Genomic DNA, 17097 nt, shown 5'->3' with positions numbered 1-17097 from the left:
TCTTTCCTATATCTCAGGTTATATGTATATATATATATATATATATATATATATATATATATATATATATATATTATATATAATTTATTTAATATGTGTGTGTATGCTCACATGTGTGCACGTACTTGTGCACATGAGCATGCCACAGTGCACACCAGGAAGTCAAGGGAATACTTGCAGGAACTGTTTTTTTTTTTTTTTTTTGTTTCTTTCTGGGTTCCAGATCAGGTTTGGTGGCAAGCTCCTCTACCTGTGAGCCATCTTCCAATCCCCTATCTCCTGTCTTGCACACAGAAGGTTTAGCACCGCATCTTTCTCTTCTCCTTAGTCCGTGCATGTCGCATTACCCAGAGAAATCTTATTCCATGAATGAATAAATGAATGAATGAATGGCAAACACGCAGATGAGAAAGAACGATATGTAATGAGGAGAGAGAATCTGCTAGCCTCTGCCAAGCCTTCAGTTCACACAATCCCTCTGCCACCGACTCTTCCTGAGCCAGCAGGCCCCTTCTAAAGATGAGGTAGCCTAATACGAGGGTCATCTGTGGAGGTTCCCAGTAGACTGACTGAGACACCCGAGAGAGTCGCCGGTCCTCTGTGCTCCATGCCGTCCACGCCCTTACCCTTTCTACCCTAGCTATAAAGGAAAGCAGATGAGAGGTTTTATTCAGCTTTCTCCCTTCACAGTTTCACAAACAAGACCCACTTGCTGCCTGAGAATTGCTTGGCGGAAATTCTGTCACTTGTGTGAATTTGCATTCTTAAGCAAAGGAATCACAGCAGAACAGTTAGAACCGGGGAACGACAAATGTGTATGGGGTATGGGATAGCTGGGCGCAAGGATTTTTCTCTGGGTCTATCCTACCCACCCCGTCATTAGAATTCAACCAGGCCAAAGGTTCCCCAGTCAGCTGGTCCAGAGTCTCCAGGGCCTGCGCCTTTCTCCTTTCTTCTCCCCTCCCTGTTCTCACAGTAGGCTGATAATCACTACGCATGATTTACAGGACCCTGGCAGGAATCGAGTTAATGCTGGTGGCGTGCTAAGCGCACGCAGCTGAAGGATCATAATTCAGCGCTGACATCTGAGCTAATCCACGGGTTTGCAGAGTCTCCAGACAAGCAGGCCTCTGGATTTCACTTCGTTAAATCATTCGTGCCCCACTTGTCTGTTAAGTGCTATGAACTCCAGGGAAGAAAGACAATATGTAAATTTAAGGAATCGGCAGAGACATCAGTCAGAGGGATGCTGAGCTGCAAAACACCCTGCCTGTCACCGACAGAGGCCTGATTAGAACCAGGAACACCAGGAAGGGAAGACTTGGACCGGGAATGCGCAAGGAAGGGAACCCAAACAGCAGAGGACGAGGATGATGGAACTGAACAGATGCTAAACACCATAGCTTTACCTTTACTCATGATTCGTTCCCACCCCTGAGCAACCAGTAATATCATCTTTCCTGCTTCCCTCCCTCCCTCCCTCCCTCCCTCCCTCCCTTCCTCCCTCCCTCCCTTCCTCTCCCTCTCCACCCTCTTTCCAGGGTCCTCCTATCCTAAGTAGCTCAGGCTGTCCTTGAACTCATGATCTTCCTGTTCGAAGCTCTCCAGTGCTGGGATTAGAGATACACCCCCACCCGAAGCTCAGAGATATGATGTCATATTCCCAGGACCGGTGCTACGGAGTGATGGAAGTCAGCTCTGGACCCGGATGAGACCGAGTAAACTTGATGGCTCCATTTCACCTGTGGTGGAATCCTGGCTGGAGACTCTAAAGCCTCAGTCTTTTCATCTGGACAGTGGGTATACTAGTGGTATGACTGCATGAGGTTGTAAGACTAAGCCCTGTAGAGCACTTTGCATGGGAACAGGGATAGAGCAAGAGCTCAGCCAAAGCTACTGATGCCATCCCACACACTGCCTTCCGTATGGACTGAAGACCACCATAAACCTGGGAAGCCAGTGTGGGATTCATCCTGGGGAGGGCATTGACATTCTTTGAAATAAGATGCTTTTCTAGACTGGTCTCAACCCCAGGAACCAGCCAGCTCCCGGCCATCCATCATGTGCCCCTCCTTACAGGTCTGTGCCAACCTACAGAGGATGAAATACGAAGTGACAGTGTAACAGTGTCTTGGATTGTGAGTGGGACTCCACGTGACTACTGGCACTGGCCAGAGGAAGTATGTGGAAACTTTCCGACCCCATGCCATCCACCCTTCCTTTCAAAAAGAGGCTCCGCAGTCCACACTGGCAACGTGGACTCCAGGCCACAACCCCAGCTGTGGAGAACGTCACCTTCCTGCTGTCACATGGACGTGCTTCTCCATCTATCTCTGACGGAGCACAGCTCATGTCTGTTCTATGACTTAGAAGCATTTCTATTCATAAGAAATGAAGAAGTCCCAGGAGATGGTTGAGTGTGTAAAGAGTCTGCCTCACAAGCCTGACGACCCCAGGACTAAAGTAATATAATAAGTCTGCAAACCTACCTGTAGTGAACCCCTACAGGGAGATGGGAGGAAGATGCCGGAAAAAAGAATGGAAGTTTCCGGGCCAGTCTGAGGTCCACTACAGTGACCAAGCAGACACTTCCTCAGACAAGATACAAAGAACTGACATCAGAGATTGTGCAATGTAGTGCACACAAAGACAAACTGAACAGGGAGAGACAGAAAGGGGGGGGGAAGAAGAGAGGAAGGGAGAGAGACAGGGAGAGAGAGAAGAAGAGAGAAAAAGAAGAAAGAGAGAGGGAGGGAGGAAAAGAAAGGGAGGGAGAGAGAAAGAGACAGAGATAGACGGACAGGCACAGAGAGAGAGGGTGAGAGAGGGAGGGGGAGGGGGCAGAGAGGGGGAGGGGAGGGGGAGAGAGGGGGGGCTTGTTTTCTTGGTCATTGTTTATGGAGTGCTTCAGCTCTGGAGAGTCCTGACTTTCAGTCAAGACACTGAGCCTGAATGTATTCTGAAAGTGAGAATGTTCTGGAATGTCCCAGCTTATGGCCTGCTACCACTAGATACTAAGAAAGGTCAAGTACACAGTGGCTGTGGGTTACTGATAGAAAGAAGTGCATGGGAGGGCAGGGGGAAAGAGTTGCTTTGTGAATTTTTTTGGTCCTGAGGAAGGAACCCTTCGGACTGCAATATGTTGCACTAATTTGACAACCAGCCAGCTACGAGCCAGCCCTGTCGGCTGGAAGTTGCCTTCTTCTGTGGCTGATAACTAGGATACGGGCAGTGGAGAGCTTCCAACAAAAAGACAATGGAAAGGAAGTCCACTCAGCTACTGCGAGAGAACGAAGAAATAATGTCCCTAAGATACAAAATCCCTTGTCCTCCTGGACCTGACATATTTAGGAGGCCTTTTGCTGTGTCCTTGACTCGGAATGTCTGCCGTTGCCAATGACACAGAGCAAACAATCACACAGGAATGAACAACTCAAGTTCAGAAGGGCAGACAGGAAGTGCAGAGGAGAGGGTCGCTCAGGCGCTTCACCTGATGCTGTCCCTTCAAGGGCCTCTTGATACTTCACCTGGTGATTTACAGTCCCATCTGGCTTCAGCTGCTTGAGCGAAGCTTAAGCACGTGACTGAGGTCGGTCCAATAGCAACGGATTCAATTGTGTCTACTCCCCTTTACCCAACCCTAAAATAAATCACCAGCTTGATCCTCCTGGCTATTGCAAAGCCAAACACACCATCTGTCCCTCACACGCATCTCCTGGCTAGCGTCTTGCCCTCCTACTAGAACAACCATCTGAAAGAATATTTACTGCAGCAGGAGATGTGGAGCCTCTTAGTATAGGTCATACTTAAAACATGAGTCAGCCACTCCGCCGGCCTCCCAAGGTCAGTCTATCTCCACTAAGGTCCTCAAATTAACAACCAGTTAAGGGGAACGTTGACTTTGGATGAACTCAGCAGGATGTTTTCAAGGTGTATGATAGAGCAGGCATTTAAGGATTCGGCCTGGCCAGCCCTTGCAGGCAGCTAGCTCCCCGGAGGTAATTTTCTCGACGTGATGTGTCAGCTTGCACAGAAAGCTCTGCCATCTAGACAGTTTGTTCTCAATTTTCCCCCTCATTGTCACCCCCAATCTCTCATGGTGTTCAAGAAGAGGGGATAACAGCTTCAGCGTTTTCATCTTTTCCACAAACGGGGCTGTTTTCCTCCTGTCTTACAAGAGCTCCCCCAACCCCCACCCCTTTCCTGTTCTAGTTGAAATTATCCCTTGATTATTGCTTGCTTCTAGCTCAGCTTTTCCTGCCCTTCAATTATTTATCATGGTCCCTAGCCCCAGTTTTTTTCTGGCTTTGTTTTCCTAAGGGCTGTGCCCTAGCCAGACCATAGGCACCTTCTCCCCAAGGTGGTTCAATCTGAGGCCGAGGTTCTCAACCTTTGGGTCTCAACCCCTCCAGAGGGTCACATGACCCTTTCACTGGGGTCTCGTATCAGACATCCTGCATAGCAGCTACTTACCTTCCGACTCATAACAGCATTAGGTTTACAGTAATGGAACAGCAATGCACATCATGTTATGATTGGGGGAACACCACAACAGGCCGACCTGGGTTAAAGGGTGGTGGCCTCAGGGAAGCCGAGAACCTGATTTAACAGTGTCTGAGCCAAAATCTGTCACCTGATCTTTTGAGCACAGAAGGCGGATTTTAATGAGTCACTGCTAGCTTACAGTCAAAAAGCAATCCATCGGGGTTCTGGTCTCCCAGTCTGCTGCATAACTAAGTCTGAAGCAAAACAACCCCAGGAGAAAGTTAACAGGGTATTCTCCCTACATGGAAGGGATGGCCAACGGATAAAACCTCGGTGCTTATATTCGTGGCTTATTCCCACTGAGCTGTCCTCTGAGGCTCCTGTGAGCTTCCTTCACAATGCTGTCCTAGTCCAAGTGGACGTTGCCTGTTCTCTTTAGATGCTTTCGTGGCTTCTAGTCACCAAATTGGGGGAGCACTGTAATCACACTTCACACGGTCAATCAGTATATAAAAGGGCACACACATTCCAGAGTGAAAGCACATGTTCCAGACCACACTTGGATCTCAATCAGGAGGCTGACTGGGCAGAACCCTATTTATCTCTGGCCTTATCTCCTCCTCATCTTCCTTCTCTCTGTCCTCCCACACCTCCTCCTCCACCCCACCCCCAGTGGTGCTACAGATTGGACGTAGGTACTCTAGATACCCCCAGATGCTGGTAAGCAGTCTGCCACTGGTTCCAACTCAGCTCTCCTTCCCTTTTCCTTTTGAGGCAGTCTTGATAAGTTGCCCAGGCTGGTCCTGAACTCACTCTGTAGCTCAGGCAGGTCTTTACATGTCCAATCACCCTGCCTCAGTCTCTCAAGTAGCTGAGATTATACGCTAGCACCACCAGGTCCAGGCCTTATCTCATTCTTTACAACAATAATGGCCATAACAATAACAAGTCTCGGTACTATTATTATTACTATTCAGTTAGCATACGATTTCTGAGGGACCCCACAGTAGTCCTTAACGCGCTGTCCCTCGTTAATATCCCATAGTTGCCGAGGGAGGTAGACTGGCATAGATGGAAAATCAGAGTAGCAACTCCTCTTGCAGAACGGGTTCAGGCAAATCTGCCTCCCTAAGTCCCTGCTTCATGGTCCTCACTAAGCCAAGCTATAGATGTGGGGCAAGGGTTGGAGGCTTTTTCTTCTGTGACTGCCCAACGGTGCTAGAGCAGTACTGTCTAATGCATTACTGTGTCACTGTTTCCATGCATGGGCACTGTGGCTTCTGCATCCACAAAATAAGAAAGTGCCACAGCAGAAGAAGTGAGGCATTAGCTGGAACAATTTTAAATCATTAAAATTATATTAGAAAGAGCCACATCAGCTGGGGGGGGGGGGGCTCACTCAACACTGGAAAACTGGAGGCCAATCAACTCCAGGAGAGCTTGTGTCCTTCCTTAAAGACTGATCATTCTCAGAATCCTAAATATGCCTGTTCTCTTAACAATGACCCTGTGACATTGTAGCTTCAGAGAGAAGACAAAGTGGCTTCTCAGGGAGGGTGGGGGCAGGCTCCTCTGCTACCGCCAGGGGTCACTGGTTGGGGAGCACAGTCAGGGTGGGGGTGGTGTGAACACACTCTAGGCAGCTTAGCCACCAAGAGCTAAAAAAAGAAACTGAGAGGCTTGAAAGGCAATGTTGAAAAACAAAAAAACAGTGGAATGAAACCAGTGGGTGTCTTGTGAGCCTGGAGCAACCATTCCCACTAGCCAAAGGAACAGAACTAATTGCTGACTTAAAAGGGAGCAAGGAAAGGAAAGGAAAAACACGAGAAAACAACTCAATCAGAAAATATCTAAGCAATGTAAGTAGTTTCCATGGACACTTGTGATCAACTGTGTTTGTGTTGAATTCCATCCTCACCTCCTCCTCCTCCATGTTTGACCAAGGTACCTCCTTCCCAAAATGTAATGACTTCTGCTTGCACGCTCACTGAGGGGACAAAGCATGATGCATCCTCCTAGAGAGCAACGGGTCTTGGTCTCTTTGTGGAAGAGCAAAGTAGGGTGACTTGGGGCCAGGCGCCAGCCATTCTGTGCCCATTACCATCCTCCTAGCCCTGAGTCCAGCAACAGCTGTTTCCTTTCTCCCAACTGCTTCCCTTGGGGCCCCGGTTTCTTTTGTTTTTTTAAGAACAAGGGACCACCCCAAACAGAAAGGGTGTCTATCTTCTGCTTGCAACATGATTCAGTATTTTGTAGGCAGGACAGTGGGAAAGCAGAGAAGACGGGGGGGGGGGGGGGGGGGGGGGGGGGAAGGAGGGGGGTTAATCATTCGAGGATTAAGGGGTTCTGAGAATAATATGACTATGTTTCCCAGAGTCAGGTTGCTAGTTCCCCTTTCCCAAACTTCAGTGATTCCTCTGGAAAAGGAAAATAATTGTTTTCCTTCTCAGCATCTTTAAGACAGGAACAACATTAAACCCAGTGATTCCTTATGGCCCTGATTTTCTTTCTGCCCCCATCTATTCAGACAGAAGTTGGAATTCTGACCATTTCCCTAGCCTGTTCTGAAAAGTGTCCCCCTTCTACTTCCCCCAACTGCAGAGTGTAATAATGAATCAGCTGAAATGAAGGCAAAGACTACCATTTCCAACGAGTAGCAAGGGTCAAGGGAGCAGGCATGCAGGTGAGGGTGGAAGTAAGGGAGAGCAGGCTAGGGCAGAAGGGAGGCAGAAGAAGCTCTGGCAGAACTGTCACTAGCTCACTAGTGGCCTTATGGTCTAAGTAGGGCTAGCCTCAGACACTGTCAGAGGACACCTTCTCAAAAGCATAGGGAGGGGAAGCCAGAGGATTAGAAAGGATCCTGGATAAGAGATTATAAATCCTCCCAGCCCACAGAGTTCACATATACAACCCTTTATTTAAAGTACCTCAGCCAACCCAAGCCTTCTCTATCTCTCACGCAGACGAAATGTAAACACATACACACACATACCCCATTCACCTTTCTTACATTCAGATAAAGATGGGGGCTGGGGAAGAAAACCACCAATTAATTGGACCCAGTCTCAACGGAGAGGAAATGAAATGAAAAATCCAGGCTGGGTTATAAAAATAAGTAATTTTCCCCCCAACGTGCAGGAGGCTCATTATATTAATTAAGCATTATTGCAGAGACTGAGAGGGGACAGGAGCTGAGACTGGGCTAAGTGCTCTCTCCTGTGCCCGAGGCTGTAGTGAGCCTCAGATACAAATCTCTCTGAGCCAGCACTCAAATGCTGAAGAGATAAACACTTGAAATATGAAAATGTTTTTCTTCAGAGCAGATGCTGTGACCCTCTGGGAAAGCAAATGTGTGCTGTGGCAGAAAGTGGCTCCCACGTGTTTTTCTAAAGCTTATGCCCCCCCCCAAACTCCCAACTCCTGGGGCCCAGAAGAGGCACCATCAGCATTTGGGGTGAGGGTATCTCTGAAGAAGCCAGTAAGAGGGAAGCCAAGACCCCCTTCCATTTTCTAGCCGGTTCCCAGTACACTCTATCAACATTTGGTCTGCTAAATTTCTAGAACTAACCCCCCTTTCTCTCTGAGGCTTGTTAATGGGTATCTGAAGACCAGGAACGAGGTTTACAGCAACTGAAAGCTACCGAAAGTGTTTTAGACCGGTGTGTACTGGCTTGTGAGGGTCATTTGTTAAATTTTCTGGAACTTCACAAGCCAGATAAATATAATCATTACTAAAAGTGAAATCACATAAAGTTATATTAAAATTGTATTTTAAAAGGGAAATAATAAACACCCCCAACTTGACATTTCCTAATTATTTCAGAGTCCCTGGCTCTGGAGGTGATGTATGTTCCTTGTACCTGTACAATGGGAAAACACTCTCTCAGACACCTCTCCCCCTGCCTGTCTCAGCTCCACCTCCGAGTCTGTGGCTACTGTTTTACCATTGAATGTGGCACACCTTGTCAAGCAAGTTTAAGACTTTGTTTCAATCCTTGGAAAGTCTATTGTTAAATAATTCCAGAAGGTAATTGTTAAAGCAGGCACAGTAGAAGCACCTTTCCTTTTCTCTTTATTCGCAGGGGCTAAACGCAGTGCCTAGCTACGGGTCAGGTCAGCATGGGCTTCCGAGATCTGGCCCCAAGGAATAAAGATATGCTGAGGTCTGACAGCGAGCCTCCTTTACAGGCCAAGTGTCTGGCTCATTGGTAAGACACACCCACCGGCATCACAACCGTGGTGCCGTACCTTGGACAGGGTAGCATGTTCTTTGCCTTGATTGACTCCCAGAGAGCTGGTACTCATAGAACTCTGAGTCAGAATCCAAGCCAGCCATTTTCCCACTGAACAGCTTTGGAAACAATACCTACCTTGTTGCTGACAGGAGGCTATGTGACAGCAGTGTCCAGTGGTGGCTGGGGGAGCAGAACCCTAATAGACTCCTCCCATCTCTTAAGGCCCTCCCAATGGCTCTTCTCTCTCTTTTAACCTGGTTTCTCTTTCTTCCTAGCAACTTCAAGCTGGGCTGAAATTCTTAATGGGAACCACTGACCAGCCAGTGTGTGTGCTGATATGTGTGGTGGTTTGTGATTAAAAAGCCGACAGACAATTGCCTTGCAGTGGGAAGTTCTGAAGCTTGCAAGGGACTTGGGACCCAAACATTTGCAAGCTGATTTTCCATCTTTCGGAGGATGCCTCAATGGCCTTACCTGGAAATGTTCTGTCATTGGGGTTGGCACTGCTGATCCAGGTGCTCCGGAGCCACTTGGCATGGTCGTACATCCAACCACAGGGCTCTTCAGGAAAATCGAAGTTGCAGTTGAATCCTGAAGGAAGTTGCAAATCCTTGTCTAAAAGGGAAAGAAAAAGTAACTAAAAGGCAGGCAAAAGAAGCAGTTCCAGAGAACAGCCACATGGTGTTATTTCAGTGGCTGGCAAGACCAGAGGAGGAGCCGGAGAAGGAAGGTCTTCCCTTTGCTCATGCATTTCAGACATCTTGGCGATGGCTGACTTTCGGGTCAGGCTTTGGTCTCATCCTTCCCAGGCATGAAAGCTAAGTCTGTCAGTGGTTCCCATAGTAAGCAATTATAAATGAGGCCACCAAATGGCTTCAGACTCTAATCAGCCTCTTTCTACCTCGGAGAGCAGACAAATGTGAAAATTGCTGTTCCCTAAATGCCAGAGAAGAATGTCTCCCCAGTGCCTCAGTGGAAGGCTGGCTCCCTAAAAGGATCATTCCATCCCCTGCCAGCCTGGCTCTCAGAAGTGATGGGGCAGCCCATTAGTATCCAGAGAGACCTGAATGCCAGGGAACTTCTGGCTGATGCACAGGAAGGTGACCTCGGAAACAAGGCTGGCTTGTTTGCGATCTTTCACCTCTTTGGGACATGACCCTTATTTCAGAGGACTGCTTAGTTTGACATTGCCAAGTGGGTAATCTGGTTTATCAAGAGTGAAAATGAATGTGTTCTCCAGCTCAGTGTTGATGGGTGTTTTTATATGTTAGGCCTGGTGGCTGGGGCCTGTAATCCTAGTTTCTTCAGAGCACATTGTTCAGAGCTCTTAAAGGTTGGGTTGGGATCGCAGAGGAGGTAAGAACACGTTCTCCTTAAATCTCTAAAATATGACCACATAGTGGCTCACCGTATCTGAGCCCAAAAGTGGAACCAAGCGGTTCACTAGGGTTCTGCCCAGAAAAAAAAAAGTATGAGTTAATACTAATCTTAGAATTAAGTGGGGGTGGTAAGGAGGTGGGGTAAGAGAAAATGGGAAGCCAAACTTGGACACTTGCCAAGGACAGAGGAAAAGCCTTGGCAAAGCTGGAAGCAGGGAGGAAGTGGGGTCCTTGGCGTTCTCACTTCCCTTCCCAAGCTCCCAGAGAGAAATATCTACAGGGAAGACTCAGAAGTCTGGCTAAAATGTCTAAAGGCAATATCAGCTGGGTAGAAACAAATTGCCCACCACGGGGTGGAGGAAGCTTGGCGTCAGAGGAAAGGGTTCTGCTGATCTCAGCAGCAGGACATAGCTGCCAGCAGACCCTACTTCTGTGCCCCCTTCCCACGGGGAAACATTTAATGTTTGCCCACCCTTAGCCAAAGTCAGCTGGAGGGGAAGGAAACACATGGAAGCCATCACAGAAGCATCAACCTGTGGCTTGGGAAAGTCAGTCTTCAACCCGCACTGTGCCCTTCTCTCCACAGTTTCTGCATGTCTATTTTTCCATTCAAAAATACAGAGTAATTCAATATACCATAATTCCCCTGTAATGTTTATACACATACAGTATCTCAGGAACCAAATTCCACAAAAAAGACCTTTGACGAAAAAGAAGGGAGGGACCATGAAAGAAACCTCAAATCAAACAAACCACCGTAAACGGTAAAATTATATTAAAAATAAACTTCTGAAATTCTGCAGCAGAACCCTTAAATTTTCCTTTGGATTGCCGTTTAGATAGACTCCCCATTCCTAAGCCTCCTGACATGCTAACTCTGGGAATTGAAAGCTATGCATTAACTCCCTGTATGCTTCATTTTCAGCTCTCTGTCTCAGACACGTCTTGGAAGATTCTCCACTTCTCATTATGAAACTAAAACAAGTTCATTAAAATGTCAAGATTTTGTATTCAACTAACCCTGACCAATAGTACCCCCTACCCACACAATATACCACAGCACACACCCCAAAGCATGTGCATTAAATTATCATTTTCCATCCCAGAACTTCAGCATTAATGCTTGGCTTTCACCCCATTGTTCTTAGTGGCTATTTTTTTGGAGCCGTTCATAACCATCCGGGCAGCTTCCCACATTGCCTCCTGGCTGTGAGCAGTCTCCGGGGTTTCACCAGCTATCTATGTCTTTGTGCCCCTTCTCAAGTCTCCTTGCCAATCTTCCCCCCCCCTTTTTTAATGAACATTTAACAATGATCAGTAATTTACTGTAAATCGAGGCTGTCAAACTTAAAAGTCCAGCCAAAGGTGCCAGGTGGGGTAAAGGTCATGGCTTCTTAGCAGTGTCTTAATACAAGGGGAACTGAAGAGTAAGATCAAAGAAATCAGACCTTATACTTGGTATCTTTCAGTTACAGACTTTCCCTAACTTGGATGTGCTTAGAAGATAAAAAAGAGAGGGAAACAGATTTTCCGTGTGAAAAGGTGATCCAAAAACTTGGACCCCTTGGGGTTCCGAAGGACTGGCTGAGGATCCTCACATCCTGCCTTTGCCTGTGAGATCACTGCAGATGTGATGTAGTCTGGTACAACCTTCCCTGCTATGCTTTCATAAATCGAGGTTATAACAAGTCACAGGGAGGTGCAATTGATTGATCCTTGGATATCAAAGACAATGAATGTCCATTCTCCCCCCCCCCCCAAAGGCATCAGGTTTTTCTATGACTATACCACAGAGGAACCTTCTAGCAGGAAAGGCTAACATTGCTATTAATTCTAAGGCTGGGGATGGTTTAATTAAATGATGATCATGAGGACCCAGCCCCTCATCTAAACACTGGATTTGTGTCTGGAGGGCTAAACTACTTGTAGTGTTTCTATTAGCCACTGCCTCAGACCTCTGAGTATTTGTACCTCCCTGTAAGTTTGTGTGGACTTCTAAACCAAGGGACCCCAAGTTCTTGCCGGATCCTGGGCCTTCTGCCTGGTCTGTACCTGAGCTACCCAAGATGAAATATGATGACCATCCCAACTCTTACCATCCTCAACGCTGCAGTTTTCCCCACACTCGGTGGCATCCTCATCCATGGGGTATGGGGTGGTAGTCTCTTCACTCTTCACGGTGGGTCCCAGCGTCTCCACTGTGGGCTTTGAGTCTGCAAGAAGGTGAACAGAGAAAATTGCTGTAGCCGGCTGCACTGCCACCCAGCAGGGGACAATGCCAAAAACCGAAGTCTTCTCTCTAGGTGTGGCCTTGTGAGGAGGAAAGATGCGCACAGAGCCGTAAATGCACCCTTGTGAGCTATTGGTGGAACAGGGGTCACTTCGGTTGGACGATTGTCTAAAAGCTCCAGCAGAAACTGCAAGAGGCACAGACGTGAACCCCACACTGCAGGCTCAAAGGGCAGCACAAAAGTAACCATGGGGGTTAGTCATGTTGACCCTGGAGTGGGGCTGAACAGCATTTGGGTATTCTGTTAAGAGGGCAGTGTGGCAAAGCACACAATCAAAATGAAGGTTGCCCACCAAAGCCAACAGAAACATCTCCACGCATTATGAATCTTGTTTCCGTCATGTGGAAAAGTGGGCCCGACACTCTGCTGCTTCATGGCTGCTGGCGGTTCTCACTGGTCCTGCTTGCTCAAAACACACTGGTTCACTATGCTAGACAGGATTTATTTGGAATTAAAATTAACTCTATAAAACAATCTGGCCCCAAGGGCCCACCTACAAATAGAATAATCAGAAGCACTTGTCACCAAAGTTGTACGTGAAACAGCAACCTGAGAAGCCCAAGTCCAACAGAAGACTGTTGGTGTCTCACGGACACAGGCAGTTGGGAACATGGATTTAAAGAGACTTTGGCTAGTAAAAGTAATATGCGCTACACCTTCTGGCCAAGGTATGGCAGATTAAAATGCCCACTGGATACAGCTACCCTTCTGTGGGGAAGTGACTACAGCTGAAACAGCCACGGTGGGGAGAGTGGCAGTAGGCAAAGGTACCACGGGGGCACTGTGGCTTGATTTAATAGACAGAGACCTAGAGAGCAGAAAGCCTTCTCTGGCTAGTTCTTCCAAAAGCCCCATCCCCACCCGCAGCAAGGGAAGCCTAGCAGTTCACAAGCAATGTTATAATAAGGAAACACAGTAAACCTAGCCCACGCTGTAGGCGGTCGGTTCCCACCTGGGCCAGGTAAGGTGATTCACACATCCGTTCATTCACTTGTCTCATTGCTCCCTCGGTCACTCATTCATCAACTATTTGGGGAATGAATGAGGTTGTGAGTCAGGCCCTGGGTGGGGTGGGAAGGGTTCTGGAAAGCTTTGTGTTACTGAGCGGTGAGTGTATCCTAGAGGTGTCCTTCAACAAGATGCCCTGGAGAAGCAAGGGCACCGTCTCTCTCGTCTTTTGTGCACGCTCCTTTGCACTGTGGCATGTGATTAGGTGCCTTTGTGGGGCACCTTTCAGGATACTATTTAATAAAGCCAGGACCTGAGGAAATGGGCAAATATGCTGAAAAGCTTTTTCACGCTCGACTTCCCACCTTTCTGCTATTAAACACTGCGCACATAACCTTCTGTGTTTTCCACTGCCATGTCTGCCTTTTGCTCAAAGTAAATAACAAACAACCTCGAAGTGTCCTAATTTGTGAGCTCAAATTTGTCACCATGTCATCGAATCTCAAACTCAATTGTAAAGCAAACTATGGGCAGCAAGGCAAGAAGTAATGGTTTGAAACCTGAACAAGCTGGCTAACGGGCCTGTTAAATTATTTAGTCGGACGGGTTCAGCCCAGCCCTTTAGTATTTTCTGTTACCCTTTTTTGGGGAAGGAAAAAGAGAAAGGATCCAAGGGCAAGTTTCTGACAGAGATGGCGTTTTTAGAAAAAACTAGAAGAATGTGCACCAAAAAGTGGAAGTTTCAGGCAAAGCCTGATGGTGGGAGGAGATGAAGTGAAAAACTCGGGGGCACTGAGGGACTGGATCACATGACAATTGGGCAGGGTGGGTGAGGCAAATGGAGAAAACAGGAGCCCGCCTCTGTGCCCACTGTTTTTACTGGGTACTCCGAGGTAACCGTTCGCCAAACAGCAGTGGTCTCCAAAATTAAAACCAGATGTCAGAGACTTCAAAGACTCGGAGTCTAGGCAGAGGGAAACACACGCCCCAGCTCTGATCTTCCAAGAGCAGGGCTGGGCTTTGAAATGGGAAACCTGTTACTGTCACCGGGGCAATTTGGGGCAGGTTGAGGTTGGAGGGACAATGAGGGAAGAGGACATCAGCAACTGTCCAGCTGGCCATCAAGCAAGGCCAGCCTGGGCACAGAAGGGAAAGAGGCCAGAGGGATGTGTGACTTGGCCTGCTGGATGACCTTCCTGGGACTCAGTTTCCCAGCAGTGAAAGGGCAGTAGGCTTAGTTCTGTGGTCTGTTTTTGAACCACGTATCACATTCATCAGTAGACTATATAATCAATTTAGTGGGTTATGCTAGCTTTCTAAATGGCTGAGCTATATAGGCTTGCAGGATGTGCACAGGTTGAACACTGTTTGGGTATCCCTGCTGCATTTGCCTGTAACCTGCCTGCCAGTGTCGGGTGGCAACCTAAACACTGCCCACTGTTACTCTCATAACAGCTGCAGGGCTTTGAGATAAACTGATGTCACCCCCACTTTCCAGGTAAAAGATGAAGTCACTTATCCTCCGCTCTGCACCCAGTGATGGCCAGGGGATGACTTGAATTTAGTAATCATCCCGGGATCCAAGAACTTCCTCTCCTGTTCACGTGTATGTGCTTGTCAGGGAAAGGGGCCGCAGTGGAGACTCAGTTTAACCTGAGACACGATCAAATGCGGAATCCACTGGCCTAGAAGTTTCTGGATTCTCGATAGTTCTAAGTCTAAGGTGGGTAAAGGAAACTAGTTTGTGTCTGAGGTGGGTTTGAGTACCATCGAGGCACAGATGACATTTACTCAGGATAGAGAGACTCAGCTTTACCCCTACACTCGTGGAAGGGGGAGGTGGGTATGTGTCTCCCAATTAGTATGAATCCATGATAGTGTCGTCACCTCCAAGCCTTGAAGTGAACTTGGGTCCCATTCCTGGCCAGCATGTCTGCCCAGGATTCCTCCATGCTCTTGTAACCCCCCCCCCGCTCCCCCCAACTCACAACACTTTTCTCCCTGGGAGCCCAAAGCACTTCTCTGACATGCCCTTATTAACCCTTCATACCATTCTGCCAGAGACAGGTACAATGACAGGAAAATAGGATTACCTGGGGCCCTGGTGGGGAGGGGCAGGAGAGGCAGCCTCCTGGAGGCTCCTGCTGGCACTGGGTAGGGCCCTGAGCTCCAGTGTGTGCCAGCTCTGAAGAAGAGGCAGGACCAGTGGCCAGAGGCTGGGTGATGCCTCACTCAGAAGGATCTGGTCCTCCAGGAGTGAGCTCCCGGGCCTCACCCTCACAGTGAGAATTCACGGAGGCACTTGCCCCAGGCTTGTGCTTCTTGGTGGGTCAGGAAGGGACAGGAGGACAGCTGCAGCCTGGGGAGATGCACCCCTGTGCAAATAGATGCCTTTTACAGCTGTGGCTTTGAACCGAAAATGCTGCCTCTGAGCTTCTGACATCTGGAGGCCAGATTCGGACATAAACGGATTACTTTATTATCATGAGAGGGTTTTTTTTTCCTAAATCAACAGCCACAGCCCCCCGGCCTGAAGAGCCGGGGTCTAATTGAATTTGGGTGGGTGGTGGGTGGTTCATGTTTTGCTTTTGAAAGACTCCTGTTGAAGACCTGAAGTGGTCCCTGACCAAGGACAAATTGCTTCCCTTGGGAGACTCCTCCAAGTTCAGAGGTGGTACAAGAACACAGTGGGGACCAGGCAGCAAAAACACAGTGATGTCCAGCTTCACGAAGGCTGACTGCTGCTGTCCCCCTCCTAGGATACCAAGATCACAAGATCAAATGAGAAAGATATGGAGAGCAAATGCCCCTTACCTGTCCAGTCACAGCCCAGGACCTCCAGCCTCATCCCGATGCCTGCCGGTGACCACCTCTCTGGGTATACCCGCACATACTGCGCTGGAACTGGATCGAACCTTCGGATGTCAGGGGTGTCATAGTGCATGTTCCCTTCAAACAGCTGTAGGGAGACAGGTTGTTCAGCCCCCATATGGGACTCCTCTCCCCAACCACACCTAACCCAGGAGTCAGCTTCATGGTTGATTCCGGGGAACATTACCCTCTATGAGCTTTATTTCAAACCAAGGTCTTTGTTCATTTCTAAAATCCATGAGGGACTTTGGGATATTGAAATCAGGGAGCCTTAGAATGACCATTGTCAGGGGAACTCTAAGCTCCAAATGAGATTTAAACTGACCTTGGCCAGAAACACACACACACACACACACACACACACACACACACACACACACACACACACATACAAAAAATAAAAAAATAAAAAAAAAACGGAAGACAGGGTTGGCTGTATCTACCATTCCAGATTCTCCAGATTCCTTGTCTTATTTTTTTAGGTTTTAAAAAAGCATTTTTGTTTCTTAATGCTTGGTATGTACAAGGCATGTGAATGGGATGGAGTATATTGGTGGTGTGCTTGCCTGCATGGATGAATAACTTTCAGGTTATTCAATGCCCAGAAACATTGGAACAAAAGGATCCCAGTGGCCAACAGTTCCTAGCTTACTGACAGTCAGAAAGAAAAATGGCTACTCCTTTAGGATAGTAATGGAGTCTTCTTGGTTACAAATCGATGGCCTGAGACTGTCTTCTAGACCTTTGCCTATCCACAGCAATTCACCTAAAGATCCTCTCCTGGATTGCCAATGTGTAAAACTGCTAGCGGAAGTTGAAGTTGCGTAGGGATCCCATCGAGAGCCACCGTGGGGTCCCTCCCATACGGAGAGGATAGTTGTTATGTTC

The 17097-nt window shown here is 47.9% G+C and overlaps 1 protein-coding gene across 2 annotated transcripts in view; it reads right to left on the bottom strand.

Moving 5' to 3' along the window:
* Nucleotides 1–17097, bottom strand: part of NRP2 (neuropilin 2) — a gene marked incomplete at its 3' end in the record, with an annotated part of 113776 nt that overhangs the window by 35697 nt on the left and 60982 nt on the right. For both annotated transcript variants that reach the window (XM_080932923.1, XM_080932924.1), the window contains exons 10-12: nt 16153–16297; nt 12196–12312; nt 9195–9335 (exon numbers count right to left, since the gene is read on the bottom strand). In XM_080932923.1, the coding sequence (XP_080789049.1) occupies nt 9195–9335; nt 12196–12312; nt 16153–16297 (403 nt within the window). The remainder of the gene's footprint in view (nt 1–9194; nt 9336–12195; nt 12313–16152; nt 16298–17097) is intronic.

Source organism: Micromys minutus (assembly GCF_963924665.1).
Source record: "Micromys minutus genome assembly, chromosome: 19".
NCBI classification, from domain to species: Eukaryota; Metazoa; Chordata; class Mammalia; order Rodentia; family Muridae; genus Micromys; species Micromys minutus.
Note: the sequence above shows the minus strand (reverse complement) of the source record. Positions and strands in the feature narration are given on the sequence as shown.